This window comes from Bidens hawaiensis, unplaced genomic scaffold (assembly GCF_021521415.1).
Source record: "Bidens hawaiensis isolate Kalapana, Puna unplaced genomic scaffold, B.hawaiensis_p1.1 tig00007049_1, whole genome shotgun sequence".
Taxonomy (NCBI): domain Eukaryota; kingdom Viridiplantae; phylum Streptophyta; class Magnoliopsida; order Asterales; family Asteraceae; genus Bidens; species Bidens hawaiensis.
This window is the reverse complement of record NW_027491485.1, coordinates 820,045-842,962: the sequence shown is the minus strand read 5'-3', so window position 1 is coordinate 842,962 and position 22,918 is coordinate 820,045. Positions and strand designations below refer to the sequence as shown.

Below are 22,918 nucleotides of genomic sequence, written 5' to 3'. Positions count from 1 at the left end.
GTTACTTATTAAAATACACTTATAAAGAAAGCCATATTTTTCATATCCATCTAGTTTCTACAAAATCATCAAATAAAGTATTGTAGCAGGAAGATGACCATCCCATAATTTACAAATTTTGATTTAGGGGACATAATTAATCATCAAATAGTCAAATACCAATGACCCAAAACAGTATTCCTGTTAAAATAACATGCTACCAACAATGTAGCTTACTAGCTTAGTGTAAATGCGCTTAAATTTTATCAACTACAGCATAAATTGTTAACATATGCAATAACATATACAAAAATCTCTTTCGATATATCAAACTTTTAAAACCATCTAATGTGCATCGACAAACAAATAAGCTGTTTCTAGGATGCTGGTTTTCTGACATAATTTTCAACAAAAACTGAGTAACCACAAACGGACTATCAAAAGCTTATTCTAACGACTAAACAAACATTTTTTCCAAAACCAGAGATTCCGCAGCCACCTCAATCATACAGCTCAATCAAGAGTACTTACTCGAGAGAAACACTAACTTCTACAAAAGATTCTGTCAAAATTATGTCTTTAGAATTCTCCGCTTTCGGGTGATCACGAGAATTAATCTTCAACCTCACATGTAAAGACCTCAAAAACACAAACTCCTCAGGCAGTTTCTTTGATGTTGATAGAATCTGTGCACACGCGTCTGTTTGCAAACTATCTTTCCCGCTCGGGTTTAAGATGTTGACTAATCTAGTCAACTGTTGCTCCTTAGAAGCATTGGTTGCATTTTGTAATCTTAAGTACAATGCAGCATTGATAATAACCTGTGAAAACACAAAACATTTCAACTAAGAAAATATATATTTAGGTAAACCAGAAACCGTTAAGACGGACAAGCATGTTACCTCACTTGTTCCCGGGCTAGTATTGACAGCACAGTCTATGATTATTTTTCCATCTTGCACTTTTGTGTTAGAAGCCTTATCTTCTTCGGTGCTGACTTCTTTTTGAGTCAGTGATGCCAGGTCATCCAACTCATCATACCACTGTTGAGCAACACCAACTTTTTCTGTAGATTCAGCTTTATTACTCGCTACTAGAGTTTCAGTAGAGGTGCCTCTTGTCTGCCGCCATATACAGTCATCGTCTAGTGGTTCAACAAGCTCGGTATCTTCTGGAATCTCTACATTAATCTTTATGTCTATTCTACCTGTTTTATATAGTCAAATCACAGTGTTATTAGTATTATAACTCAATACTCATTTATTGGTTATATGATCGTACTAAAATTACCTGGTAACAAAGTGAAATGTTGAATATGGTCAATGTGAACTCCCGGGACACCAAAACCACTGTGACATCAGACGCAAATTTACATGAGTGCCCTTGTGAAAACCTCATATTTACAGAAATGGGAATGAAACGAGAGAAAAGAATAATACTCACGCAGCATAAGTTGATTCCATAGGGGAAACCAACCAGTATGGTAATCCGAGTACTCCAAAGTTTGAAAAGTCAAAGCTACTCATTGACTTGCATTTTTTGTTGTATTTCAGTACCACCTGACCATCTAAGTATTCCCGTTGTTTAGAAAATTATTAAGGTATAGTTCTTCAATAAAAGAAAAGGCATTGCTTAAACTTTAAAGTATATTCTAGATGTGGCATAATGGATATGTTGAGTATATACACGGATCTAATCACTGTTTTAAGGTAAATACTTATTTTGAGAAAAAACTTAACAAGTAAACATTTTGATATAAGGTGCTGCGTCCACGTTAAAGAACAGTCAACATGGTCAAAAGTGTGTCGACATAAGCTGCCACGTAATCATTTTCATCAGTTAAGTCAGTTCAATTCAAAACAACTGTTTATAGAAAAACAGGTAAAATATGCCACCTCTAGTATATATTGAAGTTATCTACCATATATTTTACCTGAGTCACAAATTACTATATTATCCTGAAAAGCTGCCACTGAAGAGAAATCATTGGCAATATTTTGTGGAAGGTTGTTAGATGGTATTTCCTTCAGAAGTGAAGACTTCTCCGAGATCAACGGTCCACAAATCTCTAAAATATTTGCAGAACCTTCATGGTGCAAACAAATAGTCATCACCAAAAGCTAATTATTAATTGGTAAAATTTGAAATATAAAAAGAGCATTACAAAGATGAAGAAGAACCTTTGACAACTTCTTTAATAAGACCGGATGACAGATCCATGATCCATAAAGTATCCAAACTGCATTAAAAGTTGAAGGTAACATTTTAACACATGGAACTTGAAATTTGAACAAAGATTCAAATCCAAATTCAGATATGAGTAGACGGTAAAGTTTAAGAAAGTGACCACCTGCGGTTGAGGATAAAGAGATCATTTTCCAATGACTTAAGCAGATGCCAGGGGCAAAAAAGTAAATTAGGATCAACTTCCTCAGAATTTGAAGAATCAGCTTTTGTACTCCAGAGTTTATCGATGATCCGGCTCAGCATGCCACCTTTTGTCTTGTAACCATTGGGTTTGGGATAGAATGTCTCAACGGTCCTACTCTCCATATCAGCCCGCCTTATAGCATGGTTCTAAATGAATAAAATGGGTTAGCACATACAAGCAAAATCAGTATATACAGCTAAAACTTAAAATATAACTCTTGAACATCCTATTGTAACACATACCTCTGAGTCAACAAAATACAGGCAGTTCTCAGAATCATGATAAAACAAAGCAGCAGGGCGCATTATCTTACAAGATTCAAATTCTCCATCCTCAAATCCGGGAGACGATCCAATCTGAAAAGAAGCATTGTTAATAAAAGGTTTCAGCAGATAATGTCAAATCGGCATGCAAGTTGCACATGAAATTCCTTACATACAGAATCTAAGATATTTCCGTTGCCATCAAACACAATTATACGATGGTGATTAATGTCAGAAAGAAACAATTGTTCATCAACTTCATCAACCTCGATGCACCCTGCAAATTGTATCATTAAAACATAAGCCAACAATTCTTTAAGTAGATTTAATATGAATTTAAATTTTAAATAGTATTCACTGTACAAAATTGTGATAAAATTAAAACTATTTGTAGAAGAATATTATGCTTCAACTACCATACCTGGGAAATAAAGCAATAAATTCTGTAACGGAGAGCATAGATGCGGTTCCTTGAAAGCATCAAGTGGCTTTACCCATGTGCCTCTGAGACTATGCAACAATCCTGGCTTTTCTTTCGGTTGCACAATTAAATCCTTGATGGCTGCAGGTGTTGTTTCACAGAAATATAAATAAGAAAAATGACAAACATGATTCATAAGATTAATTCACTGATCTTTGTATTAAATATCCAAAAAAAGTAGCATTTATGGGTGATGGACTGACGGGCATCATTACTTCCTAGTTTACGTGCATTTGGATTGGTGTACACAGAGTAATACAACAGATAATATGATATGAACACAAATAATGATACGGGAAAATAGTAATAACAAACATGGAAGAGCAGAGGAGTAGGCTTACATGTCTCAAGAATTTCCAATTCTACATCCTTTTCATGCAAGAGTAAAGAACCATCCGTGCCTTTAAATAAGATATATCCCACTTTATCTGATATCTACAAAAAAACACAAGCATTGATGTAAACAAATCAAAATCTTGCAACTGCTAATGGTGTCATGAACAGGTGGTAGTTTAACTCATTTATTTCAAAATGGGTTAGTTCGGGTCACATTTGATTGATAATTGATCAAATAGTAGAATCTTTAATATTAGCTAAAAAGAAAGCAGATTGAACGGTTTACATTTTAAAAGCCACCAAAAGTATACTCATGTGTTTACAACCTCCTAAGCTAACTTTTCAGAAGCACCTGATCATTATTTGAATAATAGTCTTGTAATCCTTTTAATATATTGAGTATTTACGAGAGTAAAAATATGAACAAAAACGTATTGGCAGGTCAAACTCAAACCAAATTTTTTACAACCTACACAAGCACCTACTTCAAGATCTGTCAAGTGGTGTTTCAAACGAAGAAGCACCAAGAATCAATTAGTTTGTTTTATTATCTTCAAAATATAAAATAAAACTGGACAATAGGCATAACACGCTATAGGGGGCTTAACTCAAATATTTACTATACTAAAACAGAAAGAGCACTAAACTACTACATTCACAAACGTTAAAGACCCATGTGACAATATAAAACTCACCTCAGAAGGAGACTTGTTCGACACCAATACAGGAAACGTGATGTATTCATTCATGATTATCTTCGCTAAACGAGAACGAACAACATCACTGCTAAACTCTTTGCAGAGCTGAAATCCCATAACGTTGAGTGAAGAGTACCTAAATCCATAGATATACGCACAAATAATTAAACGAAAACATATCAACTGAAACAAAGAAGCTAATGGTAACTACATATGCATATGCTATACCTTTGCTGAAGTGATTTTACTTTTTCCAACATAAAGGCAGAGTCTTCAACAAAAGCACCAACAACAACTAAAAAGACTCCATCTTTTCCACTTAAATCCTTTGTGACAGCGCTTCCATTTAACCAGCAATGAGAGGGGCCTATACATTAAGTCAAACTATAAGTTTATTATCACAAAAAAACTAGTGGTGTGCATGGTACGGTTCAGTGCGGTTTTGGGCTAAAACCGAACCGAAAACCAAGGTTTCGCCTTCTTTGTTTTTTTCAAAACTGTTCGGTTTCGGTTTATCCAGTTTTCGGGTTTAATACTGTTTTAGATTCGGTTTTTTCTGGTTTTGCTAATCGGGCTAGTAATTTTCGGGCCAAAGAAACTTGACTAATGATATTTTGAAATTGGGTCTAATATTTAAAAGAAAATAATAATTAATATAATATTGTACATTTTGATCTAGAATATCTGATACTTACATTTAAAATGATCTAATCTCATCCAAATCATCAAAACATAACCGATTAACATTAAAAATAAAACACATATCCGACACTAAAAATCAAAACCGAACCGTCTGTTTCTAATTTTGTTTGGTTTTTCGGTTTTGTGCACACCCCTAAATAAAAAACCCTCAACTGCATATCTACAGTTCATTATTATACCTTGAATCTCATTGAGAGTGGACCGAAATAACGTCGAAAAAGAATGAACCTCTGGTTTACATGATGATGTTGAAAACCTGATAGAAACTGTGACTGGTGAATTAGGAAAGTAATAATTAAAGCAGAGACGACAGTGAATGGAAAGAAAAGACAAACAACAGGGTTACCTATGAATAATATTATTATGATTATGTTGTTTATATCTTACAACACTTGAATATATAGCAATCCGTCTGGATGTTTGATGGGTTCTTCTTAATATCTGACCTGCTGCTCGTATCAACAACATAGCTCAACTCCAAATCGAAATCAAAGGTGTAGGTAACCAAAATAAATTCAAAGAAAGAATTGGAGAAATGTTAATTAATATGTATGCATATGATTCACTAAACCCATTTGGCCATTTCCACATAAACCCTAGAAAAGAAGGCAAATAACCCAGATGAAAAAAAAAGAATAAAAAAACAAACCCTTTATATAAAAAAATGTATGGGGTGAGAGAGGCTCGAACTCTCGACCTCAGGATTACTCAACATTTTGCTATGAGACCTACGCGCTAGCCGACTGCGCCACCACCCCATGTGATTCTTGTTTACAAGCAACACTATTTATTACTTAATAATTTCAGTTATGGGATTTAATTATTACAAGCTACACTATTTAAGACCTAGTGAGAGAAAGGAGAAGTGGGGAGAACCCCCCCTCCTCTTCAGGAATTATTTAAGACTTTATTAAAGCCACTACTTGGAATGAAGATTTACATGGGGAAGATTTTTTTATCAAATAATCAACGTCATGTATATTATGTTTTTAGGTCTTGATTTTCTCACGAACAAAAACCAAGAAAATCAAAAATTGCTTGAAAAAGCAAGACAAAATCTTACAAAAGCACAATTATGTGATATATGCCTTTTAGATGATTTTACATGCCTATTTGAGCAAAACTTATACAAGTTAAGTACGGGTGAATATCATTCCTGGATAGAAGCCTACTTAATGAAAATCCCCATTGTGGGAGAAAAAGCCAAAGAAATATGGAATAAAAAGAAAAATCATTTAACTATGCATTCTCTATGATTTGCTACAAGGATTGTCAAAGAAGAAATTATCGTTTATTGTGATTTCTCCAACAAATAAAAACAGTTAAAATGATTTAACAAAATATGTTGCTGTACTTTAACTGAAATACCTCGATTATCCTTTGAATGTGACCCACCCAAAGATAAAAATTACTTCGAAAGAAGTACAAAAGAAGGTATATTAAAGTTTCTTTATAGTTTTATATATTGAAGTTGCATTAAGCTATTGTTGGTGTGGTTTCATATTGTTAATAGAAACAAGGGACTTGTTAATTGCATTAATTGTCATGTTTTATAACACTTTAAACACTCAATTTTCGTTATATATAATGCATTTATCATACATATGTCACGTTAATGTATGAAACATTTGTTTTGTGAAGCGGAATCTACTTTGGATCGCTTTATTGTTTTTTTGTAGGTGTGGAGAGGTTGGGAGTGACAACAAGGGGTCTTAGAAAGAATTGAAAGCTTTCAAGAGTTGACGAGCCAAAACGTTGTGATCGGTTTCAAGAAACGAGTATTACACGATGCAGTTTAAATGGAAAATCAATATTCTGAATTAGAGTTTTCAGATTTGGTTAGATGGTCATGTGTTGAAAAATCAATAGATGTCATGTGTGGAAAAAGAAAAGAAAAGAAATGAAGAGGGAAACAAGATGGTGGCAATGGACTTATCTTTTCATAACAAACTCAACAAAATAAGAAGGCCATTATTTCATGCTTATCATCCCGTGGACATCAAGTTCTAGATCGTTTATATACTTCAAAAATGTTTAAACCAAAACGGGTAAATTTACACAACGAATAAAAATTTCCAGATGAAAATGCATACATCATAACTACTTAGCAAAATAATGAGTGAGTCGGGGTCACTCCGGGCTTTACTTTTTTGTTTTATTTTATGTAAACTTGTGTGCAATAGCATTCTTATTTTTATGCTCCAATTAATTATATGCTACTTTTAGAGAAGGCGACTTGACATTGATCCACAACAATTCGATGTGAGTTTTCACGAAGGGACAAAGTTTTCACTGATATGGTTTCTTTATACTTTTTTATATGAAAGTTGCATTAAGCTGTTCTCGGTGTGGTTGCATATTGTTAATAGGAACATAAGGGACTGCACTCCTGCAGGCTTGTGCATTTTGATTCAGGACCGATCGAGCTGACCCGGTGATCAGGTCCCGAAGGATGGAACTAAACTGCATCCTTGGTCCATGGGTTGGATCAGAATACGCCATTGGTTAAGTAAATTAAAGCTTTAGCTACGTACATAGATACAGATACAGATACAGATCATGCATGTTTATTTCATTTCATAAAAAATATGTTTATGTGAAAACAGTGAAGCTTAGTTAACTATGTTCCTGGTTAATTAATTCGTTTCTTCTTTCCATATCCACCGCCACCAATATGGCAATACCGCGCCATGGCCAACCCCTCCGTCCACCAATATTAACCCGGCCACCCCAAGCCAGAATACAAACTGCCATATTGCACTTTTTTTTTCACATTTCACCCTTGCTGCAACGGACGAACTTATGCTTTTTTTTTCGTCAAAAGAATCGAAGGAAATAGAAATTTTGATTGGAAACTATAGATGCATCTATGGATATTGCAAAAACATGAAAAATCCTACCACACAGAAAGCAACTAAAAACAAAAACAAACACTATAGAGCATATAGAGAAAGCTAGGGTTACAATATTAATCACTTTGATATATATATATATATATATATATATATTTGTATTTCTTCATAATACCATGGAAACCATACAAAACCATACTAAATAATGCACCCTTGTTAGTTTATATAGAAACAAATTAAATATGTGATTCTTGATCCACAACCTATGCATATTCTTGAATGTTACTAACCATTTGAGCAAACCAACAATTCGTCTCCAGGCTATGCCGATTTAATTGGAAATAGGGTTTGGTCCACTTGGAACCTCATGCTCTCCAACTTTAAACTCCCCACCGGATTTCTTTCGGGTTGAAGATGATTCAGAGCGATGGTTTACGCCTGTTTCGGGTTGAAAATGATTGGTTTTGGGATGATCCATGGTGGGTGTGACTGTGGGAAGTGAAGCACTAGAAGCCGTGAAAGAAGTGATCAAGAAATTAAAAATCATCAAGAGGAAACAAGAAGCAAGTACTTTGATGAGGCTAGCCATCTTTGAAGTTCAACAAACCACCAACACATGTGTTAAACATATGAAGCAACCAGATTATATATAGATAGGTGACTACATACACACGGATCACGTGTTATATACGATTTCACATATGTTTATTTTTATTGGGTGATTCAGAATATAAACATTAGAAAAATATTTTTTTAATCGCTGCAAAAAAGGTTATAGCCACCCCAGATATTAATATAGGTATAGAATCAAGCAATTAATCAAAGCTATAAAGCTAGCATTGTTATATTATTACCAAATAGTTAGAAGATAACTTTGTTATCAGTTGATAATTAATAAAAGAGAAGCAAAAGCCATGACGAATGCCTTTTCTCATAAAAACCTAAAACCCATTTTGTTCAAATTTCACATTCTATATGTTCATTATTAAGAAATACAGTCCGGTGTACTGGTCATTGATCTTAGATTTTATAGAAGTATGCTATACTGGTTTTCGGTCAAGCTAGCCCATTCAAGAACCGGGCATGAATGAATTCAAACGAGGTTGAGCTTAAGCTTAAAAGTAAGCATGTTTAATAAACAAGCCCGAGTACATGCTTCACGTATATATCGAGCTTGAGTTGCTCGCAAGGCTAAAGGAACCTATTATTATATAAATTTATTCAGTTTATTTAAAAAACTATTATATTTAAAATTATATATAAACAACTAAATACTATATATGAATATAAATTAATTCCGCTGAAATAGACCACTTTGCCCAATGATATCGTCCGGTCTAGTTTGAAGACAAAACCAACCAACCAAATCATGATTGGTTTGTATAAACCACTAACGGTCTTCAACTCCTCTTCACTGGTTTCAAGTCAGTACTAGACACGCCCGCTCTAATCTTGATACACAACCATACAATATAACAATAGCGTACAACAATCTCACTCCCACCATAGATGAAAGTATAATAATTTTGTGAATAACAAATATCATAAAAACCTTTTCATGGTATAAGATATGAATTATTGGTTACCTTATATTAAAAAAAATCCCAACTTTAAAAGGAAAAAGGGTTTACCTGCCAAACTATATTGGCCCTACGTAGATTTCCTAAAAGAACAAACCTCATGATTACACCTTTAAATTGCTTCTCATATTTCATTTTCAACTGGCTTATAAATAAAAAATCCTCATAGAAGTGGCTAACTTTTGCGGGTAGATGTGACTTAAAGACTAAAATCAACACATTAAGCAAAAAGATTGAACAAAAATAGCACCAAATAAATGAATAATAAACCAAAACAAGGTCTACATTTGCTAAGAATGATACATCAATTCTTTTTCTTGCTCGTGGTCCACCTCCCTTGTCAAATCCATTTACCATTTTCAAGGTGTAACAGGAAGCATTGAACGTAGCCTACCCTTTACTATAACAAGAAAAAAATACTAAAAAGAATAATTGATTTTATATTTAAATTAAGGTTTATGATGAAATAATTACAACCTTACTACGTAGTGGAGGCCCTTAATTCTCACACGTATACTCCCTACTTTATATAGAAATTAAATTGTTTTCAGAGATTGTTTAAAATTGTATTCTAACTTTTTATATAATCGCAAAAGGGGAAGGTTAACGTACAAATAAAATTAACGTGCTAAATATGATAATCAAGTAGAGTAATTATATATACAAGTAGAGTAATTATATAATTACTCTATAGTATAATTACATAATTACTCTACTTGTATATATAATTACTCTATTTGATTCTCACGTTTAGCACGTTAATTTCATTTGTATTTGATCCAAACCAATGTTGTAAAAGTAGGTCTACAAGACCGAGTACTCTCCGAGTACTCGCTCCAAGGTATGGTGCCGAGGGGAGTTTCTTTAACTCCGCCTAGTTCGAAGGTGGTAAACATCAGCCGAAAATACATCTAGTCGGTTAACTTGGGCCTGCTTTGACTTAAAAATACAACATATTCGTATTTTAATAATATTAAAGAACGAATATCATTTTTTAATAACATTTTTTAGAATAATTTTGTATTTAAAAAAATGTATTTTTCTTATTTATATTGATATTCACTTATTTTGTTATAAATATTAGTAAACTTATAATATTTGAAATATGTATATTACCCAAAAAAAAATATTTTTCTTTATATTTTTCATGTCCGAGTACTCCCTCCAAGGGGGTCGGCCGCCTAGCGACTTTTGCAACATTGATCCAAACCCATCGCAAAAATCGTAAAAAGATATCTAAATAACGATGCGAATACGCAAAACCATATACACAAACATATAATGATATTTAAAGGAAAATGGATTAAAAATCTATTTCGCTGTGTAAACAAAATGTCACACATTAACCCATGAGCATTCTGTCATAAACATTGGTTTTAGGTACAATATGGTAATATGGATGTATATACACCGAAAGCATAGTGTCTAACCAAACTATTGTTGAAGAGTGACTCGGAACTTAACAACCAAATTGCAAAGGAGTCAAGTATAAGTCATACAATGGCTCAGAATTTAGGAATCGAACGCTCAGGCGGCCTGAGTCAGTCCAAATCCTATAATCTAGAATTTAAAATCGATATTTTTTTCCAGTTCTATTTTGTTCATGTTTATTAACTAAATCACACAAAATCAGCCGCTAATAATTTTTCAGTGTCTATTTTGTTTTATTATGTTATATTTATTTGGTATTTTAATCAATGGTTAATTTTTTTTTTTACATTAACTGTAAAAAATTTAACATACGAAAGGTGAAATTTCACCTCAGTGTCACCACGCTTAGGACTACACTATACGCACACCACTAACATACTATCTATACACTACTGACAAGTCATATGGGTCATTAGTGGTTTACATCTTTTTCAAATTATGCGGTCCGTATAATGTGTTAAGGTGGTGGGAGTGGTTTCACCATCCCGAAAATCTTGCTTTGGCCCCGAATGTGGCGGGGTAGTGTTCACTACACCCCATTTCAAAAGTCTTCTCTATCCCAAAATTCCTTACCATACGCTTTCATTTCTTCTTTGATATTCGGTGGCTATCCCAAAAGGGGTGGATTTTTTGGGGGCCTGAACCACCCGGGTGGTGTTCCTAGGCTGAAGCCTTCCCGAGCACCCCTTGTGACCACCCCGTGCACCCTTATACGGGCTTGTATAACTTTACTAAAGATGATCAGTTTTAGTAAACTAATACCGATGTGACAATTGTGTTATCGTATGATGTAAAAGTTATACGACTCGTATGACGTAACAATTATGTAGTTTGCAAAAGTCATACATGCCGTATAATTAATGGGACACAACTGTATGAAGTGATATGCGTCAGATTTAGAGCTGGTGTGTGCATAACATTACCAATAACCTTATCAATAGATCTCATTAGAGATGGTAACAATTACTTATGAATGAGTAGATTTAGGGTATGCATTAACTCAAACGGGTGGTCAAATAAGACATTAGCTAACAAGGGAATATGTCAAACCAGTCATATTAATGGTAAGTCAAGCCAAAATATATTTTTAGAACACACAACCTCCAGAATCGCTTTACTCAAAACTTAATATTTGCTTAAACAGTGTCGTAGTTCATATTGCTAGTCAACATAACCTAACTCAAGTACTCAACAACCAGCCCATTTTGGCATTTTGCCACCTCTAATAATTGAGTTATTGGCCACATGCCTTTTACTACTTTGTCAAGCTAGTGGGTCCTACATTTGAGTCAACGGAGGTATTTGACTAAAGTCAAACATCTAAAATTTCATATGTAAGAACTAGTTGTAACTTGTATATATCTTTTTTCTTAATCGTGAGACACATTTTTGAATTGTAATGTACAAGTGGTTTTGTAGCTCAGAAGGTAGCATAAACTGATGTTCAAAAGCTAAAAGTTAATTTTTGTTCACCTGAATCTTTTTATTAAAGCTTTATGCATACCCTTTACATTTCCACCTGAAAAATGTTTGCTAATGTCATAAGTGGGAAGCTTTTCTTTATACAAGCAAGTCACTCATCTTCTAGAATGATCAATAATTAACTACAAATTGTGGAATAATGAAGCATTCATTTCAGCAAGCATACACTGTCCTTCATCTGAATCATTAAAAACCTCCAAAAAGAGTCATATATAAGATCTTACTTCTACCTCAATGACTGCATTATGCGGTTATACCATTGCAAACGAGTTCAAACGACCGGTCACTCAGACAAACCGGAAAGAAGAGAGAATCACTGGCTTTCTTTGATCATTTAACTCTCGTAGTTGGCCTTTTCATATATTACTCCATTTTTTGGGAAATTCGTTGTATAATGGTAAGTGACACAAGTCCGATGCATATTGTTGTTCAACAGAACGCTGGGCGCAACTTGCTTTAATTAAAGATAAATATTAGTCGTCTTCAAGCAATATAAGTTGTAGTTTCATTGCCGTTTATGGACCTTAGCTATAATTAATTTGAAGCACCATAACCAACATGAATTTTTGAACGAATGAACATTAACAAAAAAAAAAAGAGAGAGTCTCTTAATCATCATTCGGCTTGTTTGGAACGTTAGCTTTCGTTTAGGGTCATACTAGAGTGTGAAAATAATATGGAGATCAATAGCTGCATGTGATGTGTCTACAAACCAAGACCAAAAATTCTATGGGGTGAGATAGGCTCGAACTCTCGTCCTCAGGATCACTCTATATTGCTATGAGACCTACGCGCTAGCCAACTGCGCCACCACCCCATATGCCTTTTGTTCATGTAATAATGAAAATCACTTAATCAGGATTTATTTTTTTAATATAATGGTTTTGTTATTTGGTTTCATAAAAAAGTCAGTTATAAACGCACACTTTATGATTATTTACATAAAATTTAAATAACCAAGTAATTAAAGTAATACAAGCTAATGTTGTCGAGTTGACCTAAGGATGCAATATAACCTAAACTTTAATTAACCCAAATCAATGCTCATTCAACTCAAAATGTTTAGGAAACAATCAAATTGTAATGTCTCACAATAATCAAATTGTTAACACAACAAGCTGATAAAAGAAATAGAATAACAAAAAATACTCTTTACAAGAACATAATCATCAACGTGATGAAAGTGATAACAAGAACAAGAAAAATCGTTGATGAAACAAAAACCTGACACACGTTAATACAATAAGAGATTGATTTAAATATAGAACCCCTAGAGTTCTCTTTGATGTTTCTGATAGAGGCTTTGACGCATCGATATTTAGACGATAGTGATTAAGACATTGACAATCAAGACAATGATGAACAAGATGATAAACGAGACTAGATGAAAACTCTTTTTCGAAGATGTAAGAGATATCCATCGATCCCTTCTGTGTTTTTTCGGCTATAAGCACACCTGACTCTGGATATAAGCATCCTTATGCCCACGAAAAAACAAACTGCTACAAGCCCCTAACCCTCTCACTTGCATCTAATCCCATTAATCACCAAATAAGCCCATATGCAAAATACTAAAAATACATATAAACACAATTATATTTTTTGATACAATGCATAATCTACTATGTACATTACACACCGTAGATAGTTTCACAGAAATACATAAAAAGTAATCTTACAATACTAATAAACAAAAATAATGATGCCTAGGTGTTCTAACCACATTCATTCTTAGATTAAAATTTCATACTAATATTCTAATCTCTCTTCTCCTTAATCCATGCTATCCATGGGTCATTGGTGAAAATGGTTTGACCCATGAATTACATCTCAAGATATAATGCATACATTAATGACTATTTACAATAATATAAAACCTAAAACATAATTTTGCTCAATGTATACATTACTTTTTATTAAAAATGTCAACACATGTTTTAACAATAAGGACTCGTGAATTCAGTTTGAATTATGCGAGACTTCTCACTTCATATATATAAATTTTAATTATTCTATTTAACTTATATTTCTAATTAATGTGATTATTAATTTTGTATCTTTAATTTAATATTCTAAACGTAGTCATGCTAAAAAAAATTTAAGCATTAAAACAATGATCAGTTATACCTAAAGAAATTTGGAGTTCTGTAATTGTAATTCAGATTTTTTTCTAAAAACTTATAAAACCGAATTCTTTGTTTTTTAGAAACTATAAAATTTCGTTTTTTTATTTTATAAACATTTATTACATAATCAATTTCAACAAAACAAATCTTATGTTACTCTACTAATAAAAAATGTTGTTGCTTAGGTGTCAAGCGTACATTCACTCATAGCTTAATTTTTTATTATAATTCCTAATATCTCATCTCATTTATCCTAAGTATCCATAGTCAAAACCATTTTATCAATTGGGTTATAGCATAGTTAAATGGATTTTATTAACTATTTAAAGGTGTATAAATTTCACGTTTATAATCACCATTCAAGAAGAATGATGCTAAATATAATCAATTATTGGGTTGGTTGTGGTTTTTCAACATCACATAAAGTATATATTTAGATGTGCATATATGTAATCTGATGACATTATACTCAAGATTATTGTCTATATGCACATTAATCATTATCTTTTAAACATTGTTACACGAAAAATTACATTAAGTTTGTACACGTAGTGAAACATGAAGAAGATACATTTTATAAGTCATGAAACATGAAAATTTTATAATTCATAAATCGTATAATTTGTCTAATACATTAATTTACATGGTAAATGAGACCTTAATGTGATGATTACAAATTCGAAAATACTTCTTTGTATACAGAATTTGTATCATATGTTGCGTTTAATATGAAGACACATTTCGGACATGCAATCCTATTACCAAATTGTGTTTGTCGCATTTCGAACTACAACTGTATCACATGTTTCGTTCTGATTTGACATGAGACAATCATCGAATACGTATGGGTCATTTTAAAAAATGGTGACTTTGGTTCATTTCAAAACAACTTCAATAAAAACTAATATAGCCTCAAAGGCTTGTGGAGGACATTGCATTTAAATTAAGCAACTCGGTTTATCATCATCAATGAATCTTTTAGATTTATTATATGGTATGTTAAGCTACACTTAATATCAATCATGAGAAGTATTTTAAGAATCACAATTAAAATATTATACCTGATTTATTTAATTTATTTTTACCTTTCATTTTGTTTATTTTTTTAAATAACAGAATTTATTTATTTTTGTCAATTGGCAAATCCCGTGTAATACACGGGTTCAAAAGCTAGTACAAAATAAACATATTTGTCAGGTAAACTAGAATCTATATTCACAAAGTTGATTAAATAAATACAATGCATGGTCTCCTTAGCCCTATAGAGGAGTCTCGAAGAAGAGTTTAAAGAGACTCTTAAGTCAACACAACCTATTGAAGTATATACGTGTTTAAATTCAATGGCAAATTAATATTAAAAATATTAATGCATGAGTTATCTACAAATATTAATGCATTTGTTTGTGTATGTTTAAATGAGATGGGCTTCAGTTGATCAAAATGGGCTTGAAGATTTGAAGTTGCTTCAATGGAATGTAGCAGGCCTTCAGTTGGACCTCATATGTTTCAGCCCATGTTTCAGTTTCAGCTCAGTCCTGTTGATGGTGTTTTACTTTTAACTGCCAAGGGGTAAAAACGTATTCAATTAACGCCCAAAAATTATCTTTGATCTTATCTTTTAAAAGTCAAAATAGCCCTCAGTATTCGTCTTCATCTGATTTAGGGGGTGTTTGGGTGAGCTTTTAAAACTTGCTTATTTTCTATTTGTTTGTTGAAAAGCAAAAGGGTGTTTGGTAAAGCAATTCCAAAAGCTTCAAAATTATGGAGCTTTTGAAAAGTTGCTTTTGTTTTTCAAAAAGAAAATAAGCAAAAAAGCAATTCTAAAAGCTCACCCAAACACCCCCTTAAAGTTTCATCATATTCGTGATTCTTGTCTAGTTATTTAGTGATTCTAATTGTATTCGTTGATTTGTCAAAGCGTCGTTTTAATGATCAGAACTTTGTCGTTTGTTTGATCCAGTTTGTATTTCTTAGTTCTTGTATTGTTCTTGGGTAAACCATTGTGGTTTAGGATTAATTAGATAAGATTCGTTGTTTGTGAGTAACGCAACCTCTAATAGATTCATAGCAAAATATGTATCAACATGACATAAACGCCATTGCACGGCTGCACACATACACCATAAAGTTGTCTTAACACTTTTTTTTTTTCATTTTAGTACGAGGTCACATACCCATGTTACTTGTCCTGTGAATAATTCACATTCCTCATATTCGACGACATAAGCTCCAGTGTTGAATCAGTTTTAAAGAAAAGAAACGAATAAACGGCAAATAACTAAATGTAATGAGTTTTCAAACTTAACAGTACTTGATGGGAGCGGTATCATTCAAAACATAAAAGTAACATATATAAACCAAACATCCTTAGCTAATTAATATAAGTATCCTTGTAAGGCCGTGCGTTGTAGTTTAACGCCGGTGATCGATGGGTAGAGTCTTAGTCAGCAATGCTTTAACAGGTTTACGGGTAGGGGCTTGAAGGGTAGAGGCACTAGCCAGTTAACGCTTGAAGGGGCGAAGGAGGGTGAAACTAAGAGGCTTTGCCGATGTGGCCCCGATGTGGACGGTGGTGCATTAATTGACAACATGTGGCCTTATATAAGCTATGTATTTAAAAAAACACATTTTAATACGTGTCATTTAGGAGCGCGCGTAACTTACCTTGCTTTCATATAAGACTATGCATAGTGGAGGGGTTACAGAATGAGGCGTTTAGCGCCATGAGGCAAATGATGAGTTTTTGTTTTTGATGTGTAGTGGTGTTGTAGCCTAATATATATATATCATATAATAATATAATAATAATATTTCTCACAAACAAGCCGGCGACAAAAACATCTCCCCACCCCATTTTTGCCCCTTTTGTCGCCCACGGGGGCGGTGTTGTCGCTCAATTTCGCCCCTATTTTCCGCCCACTACACATAGCCTAAGTAGCAATCTAGTTTGATCATCATCTAAAATCTAATGACCATACACTATCAAATATTGATTATATATCCTAAATATGCAATGATTTGTTAATGATCTAAAATGGGTAAAGTTAAAATAGAAAGGGAGACAAAAATGAGATGTGTGGGAAGGATTTATAACCACACAAAAAACCCCTTAAGAATAAATTCAAAAAAATAAAAAATCATAATTAAAAACATAAATAAAAACGGAAAATAAAAAAAAACTAAAATGTTTCCGCCATCATTCCCGTTTAAAAAAATAAAAAAATTGACGAAAAACACAATGCCGAGATCAAAGACACAATGACGAAATAAAAAAAATACACAATTATAACTAAAAAAACACAATAAATCGCAAAATATAACACACTGCCGAACAAAATATAGTGCAATGTTAATAATATAACACAATATAAGAAAAAAAGACACAATGTCAAGGAAAAAAGACACAATCAATGACGAAAATAAACACAAAACACAATGATAAACAAAAAAAATACAATGATGTTTTTCGCTCACCGTTGTGTTTTTTAGAATGAGAAAGACGGTAGAAACATTTTTGTCTTTTTACTTTTTTCGTTTTTCTATTAAATTTTGAGTTATGATGTTTTTATTATTTATTATTATTATTATTATTATTTGAGGGTTTTTTTGTGTGGTTAAAAATCCTTCTCATCATTCTCATTTTTGTTCTCATTTGTAGAATAACGTGACCCTCTAAAAATAAGACAATAACATAATTGATAGTTGATACGATTTGTACGTCAATATTGTGATGACATCATCAACATATAGCGGAAAATGTATTTTAATTTTTAAATTACAAATGATACAATAATAATAGAAAAACAAACAATAACTTGTTCAGACTAATTAAAAGCTAGAACTTTGGGCACTTATCTTCCTTATCGCCATAATCTCCTCCTCTCTTCCTCATGAAAGTACCTGCATCCGCAACCTCCCCGGCCACCTTCTCGACCTCTGCCGGAACCAGATCAGCCTCCCATAGCACCTTCTTGACTTCTGCAGGCACCAGCTCTACTTCCACTCGGTCTCCCCCCGACCTGCTCTACCTCCCCCGCATAATGGGGAACAAAATCGTTGGGCACAACAGCAAACAAGGTGCTCTCACCCAACCCAAGGTCCACAGAACTAGGGTCACCCGGCCCGTAAAAGCCCCAACTAAAACTGCCCTACCGAAGCATCGAACCCCTGGTCTGAGGAGCCACCACTATCCACAAAAGCGACGTAGCCTGTAGATGACCCTGAACCCTTTTCGAAGGAGCCGGTGTCCAAAGGGGCAAGACCAGAAGACCCTCCCTACACCTCAAGCGGGACCGGACCCGAACTCCCACACGACACCTCAAGCGGGACCGGGCTCGAAGTCTCTAGCGTCACCTCAAGCGGGACTATACCCAAAGTCACTGGACCCGAGGTCCCTCCGAATACCCCAAGTGGAACCGAGGCCAAGTGCCCCCGATATGTCCATTATAACCGGGGCCGAATGTCCCCGTGTTACATCCATGAAAGTCGGCCCAGAAGTTTTTCACGATTGAATTTAAACAACTAACTTTAATTTGTTGTTTTAAAATGTATCAAGATTCAACTGCATATTACTCAAATTATCATGAAATCGTACGATCGGTCAATGAATCAAATATCACAGTTAACTTTTGAAAAATAGAAATTGAGACGATTAATTACCTTTGGATGACGTTCGTTCATTTTTGAGTGAGGATGGTTGTGCCTGTTGAGTGATCGAACAAACATATTGATGAGTAAATTAACAAGTATTAATGCGTTTGAAATGAACATATATAATAGAGAGAGGGGGGAGGGAGAGAGATTTTACCAGCTGTGAGATAGTAAGCAATAGGAAGAAGGTGGTTAATTTGTTGAATAATTTTTAAGAGAGAGAAGTTTGTTAAAAATGCGTTCTAAGGAGGATGAATAATACAATCTCATTGGTGCATTATGGACAAATGATTTAGAAACTGCGATACCTCCGTTCCATAGCCCGCTAAAACCTAACATGAAAACTCAACCACATATTACTCGAATTATCATGAAAGCGTACGATCGATCAATGAATCAAATATCACAGTCAACTCTTGAAATAAATAAATCGAGGCGATTAATTACCTTTAGATGACGATCGTTCGTTCGTTCTTGAGTGAGGATGGTTGGTTGCGTTCCTGCTGAGTGATCAAACGAACAGATTGATGAGTAAATTAACAAGTATTAATGCATTCGAAATGAACATACACAAGAGAGAGAGGGGGGGGGGGGGGTTTACCAGCTGTGAGATCGAGTGAGCATTAGGATGAAGGTGGTTAATTTGTTGAAATACAGTAGAATATTTTTTATGAGAGAAGTCTGCTAGAAATGAGAGTCCATTATAGTGGAAACGGAGGAGGAATATTACAATCTCATTGGTGCATGAGGTACGTATGCGTACGGACAAATGTTCTAGAAACTGCGATACCTCCATTCAACAAGCAAAAACCTAACATGAAGATTCAACTGCATATTACTCAAATTATCATGAAAGCGTACAATCAATCAATGAATCAAATATCACAGTCAACTCTTGAAAAATAGAAACGAGATGATTAGTTACCTTTTGGATGACGTTCGTTCGTTTTTGAATGAGAATGGCCGGCTACGTGCCTATTGAGGGATCGAACGAACAGGTTGATGAGTAAATTAATAAGTATTAATGTATTTGAAATGAACATATACAAAAGGCGGCTCGCGGAGATGCGAGCGTGCGAAGTGCGCCATCAAAGTGCGCCCAAAGCCCTTCGCCGTCGCCATCTTCCTCGCCCGAGCCCGTGTGCTTCGCACCCTCCGCTAGGACCACTAGGTGCATACTTGGTATAAAAAAATATTACTATGGAAACTCTACTCCTTATAAAGAGCTTCCATTTCTTTACCACTTTCCATGTGAGATGGATTTCATTTTCCTTATTTATACCCAAGTGGAATGCTTCCACTTTCTTGCATCCTTCCATGTGGGATGGAGTTTCCTTTTTTCTTATTTCCTTCATGTGGGAAGACTTGCCTTAGGAAATATATTTATTTCTTATGCATCCTTATTTTAAATTTTTCTCATTACTTGTCTTTGAGATTATTATTGATCCTTTAAATTTATTAATTTGTCAAATTTGGACTGAAATTTTTGGGATGTTGCACAAATTGATGAGTAAATTAATAGGTATTAATGCATTCGAAATGTACATATACACTAGAGAGAGAGAGAGAAAGAGAGAGAGGTTTTACTAGCACTGAGATCGAGTGAGCATTAGGATGAAGGTGGTTAATTTGTTGAGATATAGTAAAATATTTTTTAAGAGAGAGAAGTTTGTTTGGAATGAGAGACCATTATAGTGGAAACGAAGGAGGAATATTACCATCTCATTGGTGCATGAGGTACGTATGCATATAGACAAATGTTCTAGAAACCGTGTTCCCTCCGTTCCATAGCAAGCAAAAACCTAACATGAAGATTCAATTGCATGTTACTCAAATTATCATGAAAGCGTACAATCGATCAACGAATCAAGTATCACAGTCAACTCTTGAAAAATAGAAACTGAGATGATTAATTACCTTTGGATGACGTTCGTTCATTCTTTAGTGGGGATGGTTGGCTACATGCTTGTTGAGTGATCGAACGAACATATAGATGAGTAAAATAACAAGTATTAATGTATTTGAAATGAACATATACAAAAGAGAGAAAGAGAGAGAGAGAGAGAGATTTTACCAGTTGTGAGATCGAGTAAGCATTAGGATGAAGGTGCTTAGTTTGTTGAAATACAGTAGAATGTTTTTCAAGAGAGAATTTTGTTAGAAATGCGAGTCCATTATAGTGGCCACGGAGGAGGAATAATACAATCTCATTGGTGCATGAGATACGTATGCGTACAGACAAATGTTCTTGAAACTGCGATACCTCCGTTCCATAGCAAGCAAAAACCTAACATTAAGATTCAACTACATATTACTCAAATTTCATGAAAGCGTACAATTGATTAATGAATCAAATATCACTACCAACTCTTGAAAAATAGAAATCGAGACGATTAATTACCTTCGGATGACGTTCGTTTGTTCTTGATTGAGGATGGTTGGCTAATTGAACATACATGTTGATGAGTAAATTGACAAGTATTGTGACATTCGTCAACTTTCAATATTTGAAACCCGATTCATATTGTATTTCCAGTCTTTTTTTTCAACTAATAAAAAGATGGATGTTATGTTATATTGTGTGTTTTTATGTTTATTCATGATAAATCAACTCAATCATATATTATAATCAAGCTTATTCAAGTATATTTGTTATTCAACAAGTCCAGGGACTGAAACTGCCAAATTTTATACTTCATGACACTCAAACACGTGGTCGTGCTTCCCTTAACACGCCCAGTGTCAATCTTCCATTAATAAGACAAAAATGCGGTCCTCACACATAAAACACGGGGCCGTGCTTCCCTTAACACGCCCCATGTCCAGCTGTCATTAATAAGACAAAAATGTGGTCCTCACACATGAAACACGGGACTGTGCTTCCCTTAACACGCCCCTTGTCTAGTTGGCATAGATAAAACAAAATGTGGTCCTCACACATGAAACACGGGGTTGTGCTTCCCTTAACACGCCCCCCTGTCTAGTTGGCATAGATAAGACAAAATGTGGTCCTAACACATGAAACACAGAGCCATGTTTGGTGTAACACGGGGGTGTATCAGACTACCAGCTTAGCCTATAAATAAAGGGATTTGTTTCATTACTTAGACGGGAATTCCACTCAAACACACACACACACACACTTTGCACTTATAATCAAGAATTTTGGAGATGATTAGAAGGCTTCGAAGGTCTCTACTCAATTAGGAAGAAGGATTATCATCTTTATGGTTAGATTATCCTAATTCTATCTTCTTCTTTATCTAAGATTCATAGCTAATTGGGGATTTACAAAATTGATAATCAAATTGATATTTTATAAACTTTGCTATTCATATTAACCAACAATCAAGATTCTTTTAGTTTTAACATGCATACAATAAGTTGTTTGAATTTATCAATCAGCTAACATACTTTAAATTCTTGTTTTAATATATAAATGGGTATTAAATTCATATAATAAACTTTATAGAATTTTCATAAGCAATTATAGACATAGTTTTGTTATTTTGGATATGTTCTTTAAAATGTCACAACAATTATATATTCATATTCTTATGATTTTTGGTTAATATAAATAATTGTTCACAAACATGCTTTTTACAAAGTCTTAAGAAACTCTTAAACATTTTATTAATTATCATTTATTATAGTGAATTTATAAATCATATCTATTTTTGATAAAAACATAGTTTCATACTTTTACACATACATAAATACTTGCATACATATACATATTAATAATGTATGCGCACACACACACATATATATACATACATATTTTTATAAATATATGTGCATATCTTATTAATACATTTGTATAAGTATTTTAAGACATAACTCAATATTATATTTTATTATATTTAACTCATTTATACCTTTAAATATAAACAAAGTCCCCGAGACT

At 33.7% G+C, this 22,918-nt stretch overlaps 2 protein-coding genes and 1 non-coding gene across 3 annotated transcripts in view; 1 reads left to right on the top strand and 2 right to left on the bottom strand.

Moving 5' to 3' along the window:
• Positions 1–22,918, top strand: part of LOC143634426 (uncharacterized) — a 248,188-nt gene that overhangs the window by 2,889 nt on the left and 222,381 nt on the right. The gene's annotated exons all lie outside the window — the stretch shown is intronic.
• On the bottom strand, positions 155–5,180 carry LOC143634425 (uncharacterized). The gene is made up of 14 exons (XM_077102511.1): positions 5,070–5,180; positions 4,417–4,555; positions 4,186–4,324; positions 3,496–3,589; positions 3,095–3,235; positions 2,850–2,950; positions 2,653–2,766; positions 2,330–2,556; positions 2,160–2,218; positions 1,913–2,065; positions 1,423–1,546; positions 1,270–1,328; positions 882–1,186; positions 155–800 (listed from the first exon to the last, which is right to left on the bottom strand). Exons 2-14 carry the CDS (start codon positions 4,446–4,448, stop codon positions 507–509), a joined length of 1,842 nt encoding a protein of 613 aa, XP_076958626.1. The 5' UTR covers positions 4,449–4,555; positions 5,070–5,180; the 3' UTR covers positions 155–506.
• On the bottom strand, positions 5,560–5,648 carry TRNAM-CAU (transfer RNA methionine (anticodon CAU)). The gene is given in 2 exon segments: positions 5,560–5,595; positions 5,611–5,648. It is a non-coding gene; the product is annotated as a tRNA-Met (tRNA).